Source organism: Pseudorasbora parva, chromosome 21, assembly GCF_024679245.1.
Source record: "Pseudorasbora parva isolate DD20220531a chromosome 21, ASM2467924v1, whole genome shotgun sequence".
NCBI lineage: Eukaryota > Metazoa > Chordata > Actinopteri > Cypriniformes > Gobionidae > Pseudorasbora > Pseudorasbora parva.
The window spans coordinates 20,646,716-20,666,766 of NC_090192.1; the positions used below are offsets into that span (position 1 = coordinate 20,646,716).

Consider the following 20,051-nt stretch of genomic DNA (forward strand, 5'->3'; position numbering starts at 1 on the left):
TGACAGAATTTTCATTTTAAAGTGAACTATCCCTTTAAACAGTCAAGGCAAGTCAGGTCCCAGCAGAGGGCTAAAGCAAAAAACTTTGCTGGAGGACACACCAGTGGGTCTGGTGGTGACAAAAACAAGGGTCCCACTTCAAAAGAAATGTAAAACCCTGAGTAAAGGGGCATTATAGAAGTTGACGTGGTGAATACTCTGTGCTGAGGTGTTGCGGAGATAATCAACAGCTTAGTCAGCTGTGCTGAAGCAGTTACTTTATTATGGTCCTGTTGATAATGACACCATGTTCCAAAACTGCATTATTGTGTTTTAGTATTTAAAAACATTAACATTTTAAATAAGAATTTAGCCTGCAGCATTGTCCAAGCATGTCCTGATTACACCAAGTAACAAATGAATAACATCCTCCTATTAACCTTTAAATTACGGGAGCTGCATTGTTTTGCACAGAAGGATGCTACAAAAGTGGACTAAATTAAAGACAGTACAAGGGTTGATGTCATTCTATGCATTAAAAAGACTAAACGTCTATTTAGTGTTTGACTGTTCCACACTACAACCTGCTTCACTCCCCCATCAGAAAACAACAGCTCACGTGAGTCCACCTGCAGCCCTACCTCAGTATAGCATCCCAATCTAATGTAATGGTGAAAACATCATAGAAATGTAGAAATTGAGAGTAAACTCCAGCAGCTTTAGAGTCTGAGCACAGTGAATGTGTCAGGGGAGGGCTGAAGTGACTGAAGTTTGGTGGTTTTGACAATTAATAACCAAACAAACTCCAACACCATATAACCTCCCATTTGACTTCCTATAAATGTCCAAATGCCCCTCCATCCTTGGATGGATGAAAGGAAGGATGACATGTATGGAATACCCCTGAGCTGTTTCCTCTAAACAACTAGACCCCTTCCCTCCCTCCCCAAAAAAGCCCTGTCCTGTGTGCTAATGCTCAGGCTAGCGTTTCGACTTTGCCTCTTCTGCGTCTTTTTCTGAAAAAGAAGAGAGAAAAGTTTATATTTTTACAAAGCAGACAAGACCAGTGTCAATACTAGTTATCAAAATGATATTGAGGGGATGTAAAAAAATAAAATAAAATACTTTACATGATTACATGAGGGTGAGACCGTAAAAATCATCTCAAATCCAATTTTTTTTTATATTGCCATTTTCAATGCTAAAATGAAGATTATTTTTTTTAAATAGATATGCTTAAATGGCAAGTTTTTCTTATTTGCCATGTCAGGTAATTTCAAAGGTCACGAGGGGCCAACTTTGTCTCTCAGGTCCAGATTTTGGCATTTCTCAACATGCACACAGAACTAAACAGGAAGCTATACAATTTGTTTCGTACATAATATATAGGTTGTCATTAATTGATCTCACATCAGACGTAATGCCTTCGGCTCACCTTTTCTCAGCTCATCTCGCTTTTTTGCTGCATCCTCCCTCTGCTTTTTGATAATGGCCAGCCTGGCAAGGTCAGCTCTAGCCTGGTCCGTCTTCCCCTCTAGATGCAGCTTCATGTATCGCTCCTTAGCCTTCTGCTTCTCAATCTCCTCCCTACACAGGGAAACACAATGCAAGTAACGTAACAACTGTTTATTTGACTGAGGATCTCAAGTTTATGCCATCCCACATACCTTTCTCGACGCGAGAGCTCTTTAGGTGCGTTGACATCTATTTCCACAACCTTCTTGCTTTTCTGGGAGATCCTGTTCGGGTTCTCGATTTCAATTAGTCCTTCTACACCTTTCCTTTTAGGTTGCTTAGAGAAGAAATCAAATCATTAGTTAAAGGGGGGGTGAAACACTCAGTTTCAGTCAATCTCATGTCAATCTTGAGTACCTATAGAGTAGTATTGCATCCTTCATATCTCCGATAAGTCTTTTGTTTTATTATATTTATAAAAGAAATATAGGCTGTAACGAGTCTTTCCGGAAAAAAAAACGAGCAGCTGGAGGCGTATCGAGTGGGCGGAGCTAAAGAATGACGATCGCGAACAAAGTGGTGACGTCCTCAAGCGTGGAGAAACCCATGGCTATCTCAGCTAATACAGATAATGATCCAGAATCAAATCTGAGGCAGAAATAAATTGAACAGAAGGAACAGCAACATCAGGACGTCCGTCTCTGTGGTATGTACTGTATTTAGTGGCCTGTCAACATTTGTGTGTCTCTACTCGCAGTTTATGAGGACAGGATTCGGTTTATGGACTATTGTATGCGACTAGACCTTAGAGATAGCAAGCAAAACGGTTTCGCACGTCAGACTAGTGTAACATTATATATAGAACAGCAATGCAGTAACCGTTAGCGCATTTGAATGACGAAGCACGCGATCGTGTCATTTACTGATGTTTACTCATGCGACGGTAGCCAATAGCAGAGACATTTGAAGCAGTTTTACTCACCGGCTGCTTCCAAAGCAGGACCGAACCTTTATCGCTGGGACCGCTCCGTCAAAAACACACTTCTTTGGTATGATTTGGTGAAGTCCTGTGACAGCAGTGGCGTGTAAATCCACTTTGAGACGCGACTGAAACGATGTTGTGAAGCTTCCCGCAAGGTTATTTTCGTAAACGAAAACTGAAACTAAGACTAAAACTATTGGTCAAAAAACATTTTCGTAAACTGAAATAAAATGTAAAAATCTGAATAAATAAAAAACTAAAACTAAACGAAACTAACTACTCTTACTAAAAAACTAACTGAAATAAAATAATAATTAGCAAAAATAAATATTCGTTTTCGTTATTAATAAGCCCTCTTTAATGTGGTGGAAAATCTGACTGTGGCGGTTGAGGGAGTGTCTGTATATTGCGCTACTGCGCGTGAAGTGAGCTGAGGAGATTAACCACGGTCCTGTGACGGACGCGTGCAGACAGTCAACACATCGCTAGTCCTAAACGGGAGTTCACAAAGAATCAATGCGTCCGTGGCAGTGAAAGGGGTAATGAGGGTAAAAAGGTAATGAGATGCACGTTAAACTTCTTTTAACTTAAGCTCACTGTTTTAGAATGCCGTTTCTTACGTGACGAGAGACGCAGGCGCAAAAGTCAGCAACTAAAGTAGCAAGTACTAGCCTACTGTGCGTTTGAGATTTCATGTTTGCCTAATATTGACAGGCTCAAAGGTGTTATCATAATCATTTACTGCTAATAATATTATTATCTGTGTGGAGACATTTCCCCACAAAGTAGGGAATACCAGGACACACACACACACGTTTGTTTCACTATATAAGTGAGGACATTGCATGGACTTCCATTGATTTTATATCAGGTTAATGATATTTTATATCCCCTAACCCAATCCCTATCCCTAAACCTACCCATCCCAAGAACGTGCAAAACAATAGATTTAAATAAAAACATGTTTTGGCCGATTTATAAGCCTTTTTAACTAGTGAGGACATTTGACTGGTCCTCAAAAAGGCTTATAAATAATAATAAAGTTATCATAATATTTTACTAGATAAATGAGGACATTGGTCCCCTTTACAATTATAGCACAACAAACACACACACACACACACACACACACACACACACACACACACAACAGTGTGTGTTGGCTGTATTCAGATGACTTTAGCTGTGGTCTTACACTGCTAGCCTACATTGTACTACTGAAGAAATTAAAATAAGCTTTTAATTGTTTAACAATATTTCATCTTTGTTATGAATGAGTTTGTCTGGAATTTATAATTTTTACTTTTATATTTTACGTTGCATTTATTTTGTTCTTTAAGATAAGTCCTCTGAGTATTAGCCTATGTCAAAAATATCAAATATAATTTTTTAATATCAAAATATAATTTATTTCATTTTTAATCTCCAGATCGTTGTTTGTATAGGTCATAGTTTGACTCAAGCTTTTTTGCTCAAAGGTGAAGACCCAACTTTATGCATGTTTTGTAAGACCTTCCTGGGTTTAAACAATAATGCTATGTTATTTCACTTAAGGAAGTAAGATTAAACTCTAATCTGTGCAAACATTAAACTTTGCTGAAATTAAAAACCTTGGTTTGGTCTCTACACTTCATTATGGTAACTCTGCTAAACTGTAATTACTAAAACTAAAACTGAAACTAAATAAATAAAAACTAAATAGAAATGTATTTGCAAAATAAAAACTAAACTAAAACTAGCAAAACCATTTGTAAAACGAACTAAAACTAAACTGAAATTTGTAGCAAAATTGAAAACGATACTAAAATAAAAACTAATTTCAAAAAGCAAAACTATAATAACCTTGGCTTCCCGTCATTTCTGCGTTCAAATCGGTTCAAATACAGCGCTGCCTTCCCGGAATGCTGTGCTGAAGCGTTGAAGTCGCTCAACGTCACCCATAGGAATAAAGTGGAGCGCAGCGCACGACATAAGTGTTCACAGACGACTGGATCTGCACCTGAGAGACTGTTTACGGGCGAGCATTTCCTCTCTCGCTCTAGTGACGCGCGCGCACACCCTACCGGGAGAAGAGCCCGTACGGCCCATACAAGGACCTTCCGTTCTATTAACGTCAAGTAGACCCATACTCGAAAAAAACTCTCCGAAACTTGTGAGAAACCGGAAGGAGTATTTTTGACACAGAAATACTCTAGCAAACGTCCAACATTAGTTTTTGAAACTTTGTCTATGTTTAGGATGGGAATCCAAGTCTTTAACAGTGTAAAAAGCTCAGTATGCATGAAACAGCATTTCACCCCCCCTTTAATTAAAATCTTCATAAATCAGAAATGGCCTCTGCAGCACCATCACACATAAAACAGTTACCGTGTAAGAAAAATAACCATATAATAGGGCTGGACGATATGGCCAAAATTTATATCACGATATATTTCTTAATTTTGGTCGATACGATATAATTTCGATATCGATATGAACTATATAAGCTTTAGAAAAACTACCAAGAACTGCCACAAAGGATTTCTGTACCTACAAACTTCTGACAAATTAATTTGCCAAGTCTATGAAACCTCCTCCTATAAAACTATATCATATTTTAGAAATAAAAACGGTACAAATAAATTAATGTTCACCTTTTATTTGTATTTAGCCTTTATACGAACAAGAAATGTGAAATCACCATTAAATAAACAAGACTCTCACTTCGCAGACGCATTTTCTTTTAAGTTTTAAATTTCAGTGAAGAACGATTCATAGCGCTATATTCTCCTTTTATGCAAAACTACACCTTTATCTACTGATGCACACAAAAATAAAATAAGACTCAATTCAGTGGCCTAGTTGTGCTCTGTTTGAGATGAGTGCACGCTGCTTTTTGCAAGGCTTTAACAGGAGAAGATGATACATTTTCGTGAAGCCATGTCTGACCGTCTTTCACAAGCTTTGAAAGGTAATTTAAACGAGAATGAACGCAGGGTTTTAATACATGACATTGTGTGCAAATGTGGAAAGTATTAAAACAAATGTGCCACTTGCCTCATACATAAATAGTCTACATGGATTATTTGTAACGCTTGGCATCGTATTGTTAGACATTAGATTGATGCATCTATGTTGATGTATTGTTACACCCCCAGTCGGCACCTCTCCGGCACAAGTTTAATATCAGCCCCATTCGCACGGGATTCGTATTATCTGGGGACCTCTGGTGATTTGTAATAATTGCAGAGAATGTCTGTGATCTTAATCCAGTGCGAATCGGCCATGTCTGTAATTTGTAAAGTAAAAATTCACCCGCAAATTAGCCTACCTACCATATTTCGCAGAACACAGAGGTCCTGTGATAACATTAGTCCCGTGCGAATCGACATCTCTGTGATTTGGCCAAGGATTAGGCGGATTGTATATACTTTTTGCAAGCTTTTTTTCTCCCTGTGAGCATTTCTATCTTTATCTTTCACGAAGAATAAAGTCTGCATTCATAATGCGCACCGTTAATTCCCGTGCAGCCGCGCCCACACGGATTATACTTTCACTTTAGAATGAGTATCAATTTGGGAGTAATCTGATTGAATGGTGTGTTTAATATTAACATCAATACTGTTCTGAATGAAAAACATAACAGAACAGTATAGTACAATGACAATCTTGTGAAATAGGCGCTTTTACATTTAGTTTTGAAACTGAATCTTCCGCCGTATATTGTCAGCTTCCTACTCGTGATAAATGAAATCTGATTCCTGCCGCGGGTCTGAGCTCAGTTCATGGCGTCTGTTTGCTGTTATATTTATTTATTAGGCTACTGTAAAATAATCAAAAGGATATCGATGCCTGTTTATGATTTCATACAGCTATCTATAACGAACATCATACTGAGAAGTCAGTAAATTCGAGTAAAATCACAGGCTTTGCTTATCCCGTGCGAATGTGCCACGCAAAACTCATTTCTAAATCACAGAGGTCCCTAGATAATACTAATCCCGTGCGAATAGTGCTTTAGATAGACGAACCACTTCCACGCCACTAAAGAAAGTTAGTCTTTCTTCTCTTATCAGCTATTTATTTCTCCTTACTTGTGGAAGCTCGTTCAGTCACATTTGTGTTGCGGTCAGGGAAACTCTCTTTGTAGCTAAAACGTGCCGCGTTGGATCTATCAGCCTACTACTGCTGAGCACTGGCTGCGTGTCCGTGGTGTAGGCCTACGTCATCACGCAAGAAGCCAATCGTGTTCTGCTCTTTCTGATGGCATGCGCCCTGAACGTCAGTCATATCGAAATATCGGAAATGTGTTTAAAAATCATATCACCGTTATTGAAAAAAATTATATCGCGATATATATTGATATTGAATTATTGTCCAGCCCTACCATATAACCGTGTTGAAAGGAAAGTTCACTCAAAATTTAAATGTTCATTATTTACCATCGTCGTTCAGAACCATTGACAGCCCAAACAAAGGTTCACACATTAAAAAGTACAAAGATATTGTGAAATGAGCAGTTCAAGTCAAGCCTTCTGAAGAAACACTTTACATGATGAACAGATTTAATTCACCTATAGACAATCAACACATACTATATAGAGCACACCGAATATAGTCATCAAATATTACAGGTGAATAAAAGCCTAAATTAAATTGCTTTCTTATGAAACGATTGTTTCTCTTTCGAAATCTTGGATTTAAAGGGGAACTTCAGCGCTGGGAAGATGAATCTGTATTTAAACTGGGTCATTAAACTGGGAAATTATTGTAGAATTTGGTGCTTTCTAGACTGAGAAAAAGACAGAAAATATATTTTTGTTTCATGGGGATGAAAGAAAATTCCCAGAATGCATCACTGTCCTGCGAGACCACTCCCAGAACAGAAGTCTCCACTCCACTCCACTACAGAAGTCACCTCTACTGGATCACTTTCCCCAGGGTTCTTGCAGGTTTCAGTAAGTTAAATTTAAGACCTTTTTAAGACCTTTTAAGACCATTATGAGTGAAATTTAAGACCAACACGACGCATTAATAAAAGCATTATAAATGATCTCAGAAACTCTCAAACATTCTATTTTTATTGATTCAGTTATAGAAACATTAAATAAACTCAGAAACTGATATCAAAATACTGAGTCCGATATTTTCGCATGCGGTTTTTCGTATTCCGAAAAATTCGTTACGCACAGAGATCTTGCACACTGAGTCCGATGCGTATTAATGAATGCGTTACGGGGATAAAAACGCAAAACAAGACAAAGTGACGTCTAGTGGGGATAATTTGTTTGTCCTGAGGAGATGTGGAGAGACTCCTGTGATCGCGTAGAGTTCCCCCTCCTTATCAAGCGGGATCAAGACCGACCGATTCAAAGTGTCAGTTTGATGCTTTGCTAGCGATACTGGAGACACATATTAAAAATAAGACCACTAATTTCCGTGAATCAATTTATCCCGAACACCTGGCAGTATGTCTATGGATCCGATCACACACACACACACACACACACACACACACACACACACACACACACACACACACACACAGAGCTTAACAGAGACTTGATGTGCTATAATTATAGCTGTGATATAATAATATTATTTGTGGTATTTTTGCTAGAATAATAATTTACGCACTTCCAAAAATAAATTCGACCTCACGTTATGTCAATCACGCTTGCACACTGCCTCCGAAACTTTCGTCCGTCAAAAAAATTTTTGGAACAGGTTCGATTTTCTGCGTTTTCGCATCCGTAAAAACGCATTTTGAGACGTTTTGACAACTCAGAGCCACCATACATATTATTCTAGCAAAAATGCTACAAATATTATTATATCACAGCTATAATTATAGCACATCAAGTCTCCCCTTACGAAAGGAAAATATATTTACCAATATATTTTCTTGAAATATATTTTAATATATGGAATAATATATTGATGGCATTATAAAATATATTATATTTTCATGCAATATATTGGAAAATATACAAATGATGGCCGCTTTCAATATATTGGAAAATATAAATATTAAATCCCATAACGTTATATGTGAATATATTGCATGATATTTTCAAATATATTGCAATATATTTTTGTTTCGTAAGGGTCTGTAAAGCTCTGTCTGTCTGTCTGTGTGTGTATGTGTGTGTATGTGTGATCGGATCCATAGACATACTGCCAGGTGTTCGGGATCAATTGATTCACAGAAATTAGTGGTCTTCTTTTAAATATGTCTCCAGTATCGCTAGCAAAGCATCAAACTGAGCCACTGACACTTTGAATCGGTCGATCTGGATAATCCCGCTTGATAGGGAAACTCTCCTCTCTACGCGGAGTAACGTTAGATGAACCCAATATCTCCTCAGGACAAACAAATCATCCTCACTAGACGTCACTTTGTCTTGTTTTGCGTTTTTCCCCATAACACATTCATTAATAAGCATCGGACCCAGTGTGCAAGGTCTCTGTGCGTGACGAGTTTTTCGGATCACGAATATGAAAAAACGCATGCGAAAATATCGGACTCAGTGTGCAAAGACCCATGTTCTTTGAAAACGCGCGTAGACACAAGTGCATACCAGACAAAACAACCAACCTATGATAGGGGCGGATCTACGGTTGGGCCTGAGATTGACAGCTGCCCACCCAGTCAGATCAAATACATCAGAATACATTACGCTTAACCCTATTAGAATGCGAGTGTTGGCGCCAGCATATTAAAGCGCTATTTGACCGTAAATCCTCAACATTTGGCACGCTTAAAAAAATCCTTAAAGACAAATAGCGCTTTTTGCCAAAATATGGTTTATTACGGTAATTTCTTGGTTTCCTTTTGCCAATCGCAGCTTTCTGAAAAGCTGAAGGAAAAGTATAAGGAGTAAAAATGCATGAAGCAGTCGGGTAAAGAAAACTAAAAGGATTTGTTTCTGAACGGAAGTAAAAGTTTTAAGACTTTGGTAAATTAAATTTAAGACCTAGGATGAAAATCTGGGCATTTTTAAGACTATTTAAGGCCTTAAATTTAACTTTCTGAATTTAAGACTTTTTAAGACTTTTTAAGACCCCGCGGGAACCCTGTTTCCCACCACATTCATTTACATAAAATTAGTTAAGTTAGAGAACAGACAATACAATTAAAAACTGAATGTGTCTGTTGATATAATGAGTGAGTCCCCGCGAGTGTCACAGCACAAATGCTGCAGGAGTCAGATTACATTCACCATGATGAGCTGCTATTGAGATGCTATTGGAAGCTTAACTTTCATAGGAATTAATTTGAGAAGTTAAAACACTCACTTTGCTCTGCTCCGCTTACATGAATACGTGAGTGCGATCTCCCACTCCCCATGCGTGGGTTGAAAACATGCGGAATTAGCTCCATCTGCCCCTGTAGACTTTAGCCTCTGGCCAAAAATTCCACCGATGACGCAAACTGGCGATATTTGCGTCATCTGAGGATTTTTCCAGAAATAAAATGCACAAATCTCTCATCTCAGGGGTATATGGGGCTGTGTGTGTTTGATATATTCGAATATACTCCAGGGTTTCTACTGATACAAAGCCATATTCTAATCGCTGAAGTAACCCTTTAACAGTTTGTTTCAGATGGATTACATTTACAATGTACTTATATCTCATTTGGGTTGCAACAAGGGTGAGTAAATGACAGAATTAGGGCTGAAACGATTCATCGAGTAACTCGAGTTAATCGAATCAAAAAAATCCTCGAGGCAAAATCATCCGCCTCGACGCTTCGCTTAGTCCATTTAACAACACACAGACATTGCAGAAAGACATTTTTTGTGTAAGGACTCGGAGTATGAGCGGATTGCGGTTATATCCGCGGTGCAGGTGCATAAACATCCCAAACATTGCAGGTGGATGAGAGAAATCGTTAATATGTTGATTTTAATAAAGACGCGGAACTCTCATATCACGCTAAAACGCAATGAATGCGCGTCGTTCTTTAACTTTCGTTTTCAGCTCATGTCGAGATCCAAAGACCGCAATGCGAGAGAGAGAGAGCGGGCGGGCATCAGCACTGGTAATATCATTTAATATCGCTGTTTTTAAATGAAGAAAACTGCGTGTTGAGCTTCAGGATGCGACGCTGAACATTTAAGTTTCATTTGCGGCAGTACACGCGTCAGCTGAGGAGATACGAGCGACTCCAAACACATGAACACGATGGAGTTTGCAGCTTTGCACATGGATCACCGTCATTGTGATGTGTGTGAAATCTTTAATGAGACTTTATATATCCTACTTGATAATATCTTCGAAATGCACCATTAGATGTTCTCAATACTAGGCGCAACAAATATCAGAACAAGCTGTAACGCGCGCGTGTGTGTGTGTGTGTGATGAGCAGCGCTTTCAGAGCTCAGAGCTGCGTGCTTTCATTGATTTGTGTAATTTAAATATCACAAATCATATTTATAGCTTCTAACTTAAAACAAGCTGTGTTACAATGATGAATGATTAGCTCAAAAGATCAGCATGTGTGATGTACTTTAACTGAATTAAACATATCTCGCGTTTGATCACGTTCTAGCGGTTATTCCTCCGTGTGATGTATAGGTTGTCGACCCTGGTTTATGTAAATGTAATTTTGCCAAAATAATTTTTTTTGTTTTGTTTAGCAACCTACTTCAGTGTAGCTAATATGTGACGATAGCATCGCGCTTAACACGGAGGATTTGAAGTTGTGACTGCCGGGTGCGGGTGGATGGTTTGCTTCTAACAGCTGATTCGGTGACGATAGAGCTGATCCGCACATCTCTTGTTCTCTTGTTCATCAAGTTAACCTGTCCAATATGTTTTGCTTCAGTAAAGGAGTAAATAAGACAGTAAATGCTTATGTCATGCCTGAGCTGAAGCTGAAACATGAAAGTTAAGTTGCACAACATAAATACAATGTTTAGTTATTTATATTATTTATAGAATATTTATAGAATATTAGAATATTTATATTATATAGAATTTATAGAATATTTATATTGGCATTATTGTTATTTATATTACTACTATTTAGATTTATTGGTTGTAGGTTTAGTTTTAGATTGAACTATGTTTACCTTTTTAAAGTAATTTGAAATAGATTTTTATTTAATATAATATGGCAATTGTATGCATTAAAATTGTTTAGTTTCACAGTTATTAATGTATGCAATTTCAGCAATAAAACTTAATTTTTCTAAAAAGAAGACAAATTAGATGTTAATTTTAAGATACCCGTCTTATTGTCTCTTATTGCTCTTTAATAAAGAAAAAGTAATTATTATCCGATTAATCGATTAATCGATCGATTAAGTGGTAGATTAATCGATTACAAAAAGAATCGATAGCTGCAGCCCTAGACAGAATTTTAATTTTTGGTGAACTATCCCTTCAAAGGTGCAGTGTGTAAATATTTATGAGGAGCTATTGAAAGAAATGCAATATAATGTACATAACTATGTTTTCAGTGGTGTATGAAGACCTTACATAATGAACCTTTATGATTTTATTACCTTAGAATGAACTGTGTCTATCTACATATACCGCGGGTCCCCTTACAGTGAAGTCACCATTTTGCTCCTCCATGTTTCTACAGCAGCCCTAAACGGACAAATTGCTCTGACAAGAATCAGGACAGAGCAGAGCAGGGCCGAGAGCTGTTGGAGCTGAACGAGGCCACTGCAGCGATAGCGAATGAGTGACGAGCTTGTCACAAGGCTTGACAGCAGCAGATCTTTTATTATGCCACTGTGCCACAGTTGGCACTTCCACTGATCAAGAGTATGTAAGGTAAGGCAGCACTGTTTTATGATATTAGATGCGTTTGAGTGTACTAAAAATTATTTTTTAATGTTACTCTGTTCATTCACTCTCAATGCTTTGAGACACTTGTTGCACACTGCAGTACCCTACATCAGTATTAAAATATCATTAATAAATGCTGGATGGCATGTGTTGCTAAATGGCAGGAAATTAAAACATTGTATGATGGTGAAATGACTTACAATGATTTTTTTTTTTGTCAATAAATGTATTTAAAAACAGTTGTTCCCTTGTCTGATAAAACATACTATAATATATTAAAGCATCATTGTTATTTCTATGGTCTCTAACAAAAAGGGTAACGGATGGTAAGGCAAATATGATGCCATTGACATGCGATGCATGAACAGTGTCCTGGTTAAAATTTCTCTGGTTTTAAACATTATTGGAAACATCTGGGATAATTAAGTACAAAAGTCAACAAAATAACATGATTTAAGTGTTAATTAAAACCTTAATGAATTTAATTTAAACCTCATACTTCATCGTCACTGCTGCTCTCCTCTTCAGATTCCTCAGAACTTCCAGGTTCAGCCCCTTCTTTCGCCTCCTATACATAAAATAATCAGTTTCCGTAATACAAAAAGGATGCTGAGCAAACGTCACCTTCAGGAATGTGACACTTTTTTTTTTCACTCACCAGTTCCCTCTGAGCTTTCATCTGCCGATCAATCTCCTCAGGGTTGCTGAACTGCTTCCCACGGCCCTTATGGCCCTTTCTGCCTAAGGTGGTGGGCAAGGTAAAATAAAATATATAAATAGATTTAAAACTACTAAGAGGCGATTATAAATATACAGATACGTAATGCAATAGGCATGAACTAGAGTCGTCAGTGAAACTGTCGCCTTATCGGACAATCACATGTGACTGCACTGGTCCAGTATGGCCTGAGTTTAAACTAGCGTAATGCTTATTTTTCCACCGTGATTTACCCATTATAGAGACGCTGTTAGCAAAAACGGTTTCCTCACGGACCTTATATTCACCGTCAATTCCATATTTCCTTTCATAAGTTATATTTATTTCAATACTGGCTCTTGGCAGTATGGTGAAAAAGGAAAAATAGCGATCAGGCATGCTCACAATACTCACCTCCTCTCGGCATCGTGGAATCACTCTGTGACGATGAAAACCCTCAAAGGAAAAAGATTATTTCTTGTCCTAAAATTGAACGTACCCGTTAGAGTTGAATAGCTTTAGTATGTTCAACCAACTTCAACAAAATGGCTATTTTAAAGTTAAATATGACGCAACTGCGTCGACTCAAATTGGATACCACTGAAAGCACTATTATGCCGCTTCCTGTGAGTGACGTCAAGCGACTTTACCGTTGATGATTGAATGCTGGGTTGGCCAATCAAAATTCAAAATGATTTCTACGGCAGAGGCAGTTAGCCAATGCGGTCATATAATATTCGTATGTATTTTTGGATTTCTCTCTCTTTTTTTTTTTTTTTTTTTTAAAGTATCAAGATTTACAAACAAACATGGCTGCATAAAATCAGTTACTTCAAAATAGGACATAGAGGATATAGTGTGAGGGAGCAGCTCTTAATATAAACAGTGAAAATTAAATGAATAATTAAAATAACAACAAAAGTATAATGACATGACATAAGGGGAGAATTCAAACATTGTTCAGTTATTAGCCTCAGTTGGGAAGTGTTTTAGGATGTCAAATATTTTTTGTGCTTTCAAGATTTTTAGAGATTTCATATACATTTTAAATTCATTTTTAAAAAAAACAAATTTGGGAGATGATTTCACAATTCTACATTTGTGAATGAAGAATTTAGCTAGACATACAATTGTATTAATACAGAGCTCATCACCTTTGTTTTGTAATATCAGTCCAAATGTTATGTCGTCCCTAGAGAGAGAAGTTGGGAGTGAGGACATCTTTGGCTTAACCCATTTATATTGGATTTCTCATTCTATGCAGTGCTATTTTATTATTGTTTTTATTTAATCAGTACATTATTTAATATTTTATTTATTTAATGTTTTTTTTTAGTTTTAGTCTTTACGTTAAATTATTTATTTCAGTTTTTTTAAGTTTAAGATTTTATCTTATACTAAGCTATTTTATTTCAGCTTTATTTCAATTACAAAAACGATTTTTTTTAATACAATAACAACAACAACTGATTCTATGTAGAGGCGAAAACCAACATGAATATAAAATAGCATTTCTAAGAATGTGGCACAGATTTCTCCTTTTTTATTATCTTAGACATCCTCATTTCTCATTGACCCACAACATGGTTTTGCTGATTGTGTAATTTTGTGTAATGTATATACAAGACAATTAGGAAAACCTGAACACACTCACACACAGTATAGGCCTACAAGACAGTAATTTTAATAACACACATAACGAACAAAATGAATTGAACATGAAAATCCCACTCTTCAACTCTCTCCACTGTTTATCCTTTAGGATTGATTGCCACATCAGCATGATGTTTCTGCTGTGTGTCTTTGTTTCTTTTGGATAATAAACAGAATGATGCAAAGGCAAGAAATATCCCAGCGGCGATCAGCTCTCCTCCAGCCATGTAAAAAATCAGTTCATAGTTCTTGTACTTGTCTACCAAATAACCTGTGGGGGGGGGGGGGGGGGGGGGGGATACATGTAGAAAAATTATTAAATTTACCAATACATCATTATAAACTACCATTTCATAGCTAATGATTCCAGTTTAAAGCATGTTTTCATCATAACTCACCAGCAGAGGGCGGTCCAATCAGCACAGCCACTGCCTCAATGAGAAGTACTAGGCCAAGTGCACTGGAAAAACTGCTTGTTCCCACAATACCCATCAGCACTTCAAATTGTAGAGCGCCCACCATGCCATAAGACAGCCCGAAAAACACGCAAAAGATAACTAGTCCCTTATAGTCTGTGCTTGTAGCCGAACAAACATCTGTCAGGCCATTGAAGAGCAAGGCCAGGCTGAAGAAATAAGACATCTTTGGTCGAATCCATTTTAAACTGGCTAATATGCCACATGTGGGACGAGCAAAGATGTCAATAAATCCTATAATTGATAACAAAAAGGCAGCATCCTTGTCAGGCACTCCCTGGTCCTTAGCATAGTTGACTAAGAGAATAGTTGGAACAAATAGGCCGAGGACAACTATAAATTTGGCAATGATATAAATAATAAGCCCTCTGTCACAAAGCACACTAAAGTCCAAAAGCTTCTTTTTAGTGGGCTTTTTATCACTATTATTTTCACAAGTGATATTCTCTTGTCCATCCTCAGGAGGCAGCATATCCTTGAGCTCTTGGGAACAGGCTGCTTTCCTTTCTTTACGCTTCAGGGGTCTCATTACAGCTGCACAGGTGCATAAGTTGAGCAGAAGACCACCGGTAATGAGAAAGCCTCCTCTCCATCCATAGTGGTTGAGCAGCTCTTGTCCTAATGGAGATAGCACTGACAGAAATACAGGACTTCCAGCTGCCGCCAATCCATTGGCAATTGGTCTGCGTTTGTCAAAATAAGACCCCAGCATAATCAGTGATGGTTGGAAGTTCAAAGCCAGTCCAAGACCTTTAAAGAGAGAAAGACATTTATTCAAAAATGGATGCAACTGAAATTACTCACTCCCAGGCATTTTTTTTAGTAGCCTATTGTAAAAGTCTATTGTGGAAGCAAAGTATTGTGTTAAGCAATATCAATAAGACCAATTCAGGCATTCTTTTTTTAATCAACTCTTGGGGTTTCATAAGTTTCATAAAAAAGCAACATTCTGAGCAAAGAGCTGAGAAATGATCTAAAGACTGGATCTGGATCATATTCAGAACGATAATCAAAACATGGATGGAGTTGATTGAGTCCATTAACACCCCTAAAGCTTGCACAGATCTATATAGCTCGTACTGGGTTGACATTTCATTCGGTAACATTAGGGAGTCTGGATTTATATGCTCTTTAATGTTGACGTTCGCATTATTTTACATATGCATTAGATGTACCATTGCATGTTTCTGCATCTACTTGGCTTGTGTTTTGAACAGGAGATTCAATACTCTTTCAGAAGTGTCACAGTGTCTCCTAGCATAAAAAGCCCATCAATGGCAATGAAAGAGTTAAATATGTCTCTAAAATAAAAGTTAGTTAATATTTACTTTTTGCTATCGAAATGTTATAAATATCACACTCACGTTCATGCTGTTCCATGATTGCTATTTCTCGGTTTGAATTTTAAAAAAAACAAAGAGGTCAATACTGAATAACTTGCATTTTAGAAATATATTTAAAGGCATATTACCAGACAGCAATCAACCACCGAGCAAAACACAGATGATGTAATGGTCCTGATTTAATCAATGTATGAACAAAATGTTTGAATGAATGATTCAATGACTCACCCATAAAGACACATTTCGCAACCTATTGGCATAACGAACATGCTGAAAGAGTCACTGAAAACTCAGCACAGAGTACCAGAACTAACTGTTCATATAACTATTTTAAAAAATGGATTTTAAATATCCTTTAGTTACCTGTGATGACACCTGCAGTCAGGTAAAGCTGGATAATATTAGTAGTGAAAGATGCACTTATCATCCCTCCTGAAGCCAGTAATCCTCCAACCAACATGACTGGCCGGCATCCAAATTTATTAACCATGATGCTACAGAGTGGACCTTGATCAAATGAAAAAATAAATAAATATATATATATATACACACACACACACACACACACACACACACACACACACACACACACACACACACACACACACACACACACACACACAAACACACCTAAAGGATTATTAGGAACACCATACTAATACTGTGTTTGACCCCCTTTCACCTTCAGAACTGCCTTAACTCTACGTGCCATTGATTCAACAAGGTGCTGAAAGCATTCTTTAGAAATGTTGGCCCATATTGATAGGATCGCATCTTGCAGTTGATGGAGATTTGTGGGATGCACATCCAGGGCATGAAGCTCCCATTACACCACATCCCAAAGATGCTCTATTGGGCTGAGATCTGGTGACTGTGGGGGCCATTTTAGTACAGTGAACTCATTGTCATGTTCAAGAAACCAATTTGAAATGATTCGAGCTTTGTGACATGGTGCATTATCCTGCTGGAAGTAGCCATCAGAGGATGGGTTCATGGTGGTCATGTAAGGGATATTTCACAGCTAGAGTAGAGGCGAAGAACCGCCCGACACGAAGCGGAGCGGTTTAACACCATTCTTTGCGAACCCTAGAAATTGTTGTGTGTGAAAATCCCAGTAACTAAGCTGATTGTGAAATACTCAGACTGGCCCTTCTGGCACCAACAACCATGCCATGCTCAAAATGGCTTAAATCACCTTTCTTTCCTGTTCTGACATTCAGTTTGGAGTTCAGGAGATTGTCTTGACCAGGACCACACCCCTAAATGCATTGAAGCAACTGCCATGTGATTGGCTGATCAGATAATTGCATTAATGAGAAATTGAACAGGTGTTCCTAATAATCCTTTAGGTGAGTGTATATATATATATATATATATATATATATATATATATATATATATATATATATATATATATATATATATATATATATATATATATAGCATTAAAAAGAACAATGTTAAAGGTGTTGTAAATCTGACAACATTCAATTCACACTCACAGTATCTTACCTGAACCATAGAGCATTGCTAATAGTATAGAAGAAATCCAGGCTGTTTCGCTGTATCCACAATCAAAGTCTCGCATCAGTTCTTTGAAATAAACACTTATAGCTTTTGGGAAGGCATACGAGAAGCCAGTGATGACAAAACCTCCCAGCAGAACGATCCAGCCCCAGCCACCATCTGGGGCACCTGTTGTCTCTCTCTCATCTACAATAATTCCCATAGCTCAGGGGTCCAAAACTTCTCGGATATAATTATATTATCTGTAGAATCAAAACACTTTTTCAGATGGAAGCAGGAAATATCTGTAAACGATTTCTATTCAGTCGATGCACTATGGAACATGTGCTGCTTTTCAAGCACCTGCGCCACATTATACAGAGGAAGTCAGTGTATGAGTACAAGTCAGAAGTTTCCCTTTACCCACAGGAAGTATAATCATAGCATGACTTACTCATTAAGTGACTGACACTCACATTTATATCTATCACTCAATGACAAGTCAAGTCACATTTACTTTAGGGCAGTTAAACGATTAATCCCGATTAATCTCATCCAAAATAAAAGTTTGTGTTTACGTAGGGTGTGTGGTGTATAATTATTATGTATATATAAATACACACACATGCATGTGTATATTTAAGATTTTTAAAAATAATATATAAAAAAATAATATATAATATAAATTATATAAATTTATATTATACAGTATATACGTGCAAGTATTTCTTAAATATATACATGTATGTGTGTGTATTCATATATACATAATTACACACAGCAGACACAGATACATTATGAAAACACAAACTTTTATTTTTGAGTGTGATTATTCACGAGTAATCGTTTAACAGCCCTAATTCATTTATATAGTTCTTTATATGGTACAGATGAAACAATGTTGTTTAACGGCTGTTGTTCAGCTGAAGTTAGTTCAGTGCTGAGCTAGTTTCGTTGTAAAGATCATTAATTAATAAATTAGTTCATTTCATCTAGTCCTGCAAAAAAGGATGCCATCGTCCAGCTTTGTTCAGTTCTCATACAGCAGCATCAGTACAGTCAGGTCAATAATATTGTTTAACTGCATACAGCAGTGTTATAGTACTGCGTGTAATGTATCATATTAAGTACGTTTTCCCCCATTGATTTCTGTTACAATTGACTGAATCTTTCTTGCTGCTTTCAAATGCCAAACCTAATTGTATTCTTGTTTGTATTTTGCATATGCAGACAAAAAAAGAAGGAATGCAATTTGAATATTTAAACAGGACGCATTATTCCAACACATTCAAGGTGTGGATATATTTGTTTCCTTTAAAAATCTTTTTTACGCCACTTTTTTGCATTAACGTTATATAATCTGGATTTTGACATAAACAGACGTCTGACAGATTTCAGTTGGGACAGACTTTTAAAATGACTGCTTTAAATTTTTTAATTAATGCAATTCATATTTTCTGTTTAAAATGTGAATTTAGACTTGTCTATACTATAATATGCGTTTACTATAACACTACAGTGTTTTAAAGAATCTCTAGAATTAGTTTAGAAATACAGACTTTAAATGTGTAATATATATATATATATATATATATATATATATATATATATATATATATATATATATATATAATCACATTTAATGAAACCACTAGAATGAGTGGCCATCAGGGAAAGTGTAATCTAGATTCTCCTCAAAATTAAAAATCTTCATAGAGATGTATAAAATATCAGTTTGAGAATAATTATTTGATTGTTTTTAAGCCATTCAAAACACAATTTGTCTTACCTGGCTTTTAATATGGCAGAAAATCTCAAGTGGCTGTATACCTGGCCTTCTTAATAAACATACTGTATTTAATGTAGATCCATAAGTTAGCACGTCTTATGTTATCAAACCAGACTACACTGTACATATGAATTTAAAGGATAATCTGTTAAATAAACCTTCTGTTGCACCTCCTTCCTGTTCTCAAACTTCCAACAAATAATCTGTAATACCCACAAAGTCTCTTATTTGTAGGAAATGAGTTGAAATCCCCAGAAAGCACAAGTTATATTTGGTTGTTTACTTGTTGACATTAATGCAGTAACTTGCACAATGTATTATATCCTAAAAACAACACAGAGTCAATACACCAATGTAAGTAATTTAGTTCTGTGCTGTGAAAACT

The 20,051-nt window shown here is 36.8% G+C and overlaps 2 protein-coding genes across 2 annotated transcripts; both read right to left on the reverse strand.

Annotated features, from left to right (window-relative positions):
* pdap1a (pdgfa associated protein 1a) lies at nt 1–13,544 on the reverse strand. The gene is made up of 6 exons (XM_067429654.1): nt 13,314–13,544; nt 12,861–12,943; nt 12,702–12,770; nt 1,647–1,771; nt 1,415–1,566; nt 1–995 (listed from the first exon to the last, which is right to left on the reverse strand). Exons 1-6 carry the CDS (start codon nt 13,324–13,326, stop codon nt 961–963), a joined length of 477 nt encoding a protein of 158 aa, XP_067285755.1. The 5' UTR covers nt 13,327–13,544; the 3' UTR covers nt 1–960.
* A 938-nt stretch (nt 13,545–14,482) lies between these two features.
* slc16a8 (solute carrier family 16 member 8) lies at nt 14,483–18,239 on the reverse strand. Its single transcript, XM_067429717.1, has 4 exons — nt 17,884–18,239; nt 16,735–16,878; nt 14,951–15,778; nt 14,483–14,823 (listed from the first exon to the last, which is right to left on the reverse strand). The coding sequence occupies exons 1-4, from the start codon at nt 18,098–18,100 to the stop codon at nt 14,651–14,653; spliced, it is 1,362 nt and encodes a 453-aa protein (XP_067285818.1). The 5' UTR covers nt 18,101–18,239; the 3' UTR covers nt 14,483–14,650.
* Nucleotides 18,240–20,051: the final 1,812 nt, after the last annotated feature.

Bases quoted from the DNA above. Each gene is read 5' to 3' on its own strand.
- pdap1a (XM_067429654.1), bottom strand. The intron at 1,772-12,701 runs GTATGAGGTTTA...TTCTTCTCTAAG, and splicing joins AGAGCAGCAGTGACGATGAA to CAACCTAAAAGGAAAGGTGT. The intron at 996-1,414 runs GTGAGCCGAAGG...CTTCTTTTTCAG, and splicing joins GCGAGATGAGCTGAGAAAAG to AAAAAGACGCAGAAGAGGCA.
- slc16a8 (XM_067429717.1), bottom strand. From the start codon at position 18,100: ATGGGAATTATTGTAGATGAGAGAGAGACAACAGGTGCCCCAGATGGT. The intron at 15,779-16,734 runs GTAACTAAAGGA...CTCTCTTTAAAG, and splicing joins GACTGCAGGTGTCATCACAG to GTCTTGGACTGGCTTTGAAC. The intron at 14,824-14,950 runs GTGAGTTATGAT...CCCCCCCCACAG, and splicing joins GATTGGACCGCCCTCTGCTG to GTTATTTGGTAGACAAGTAC.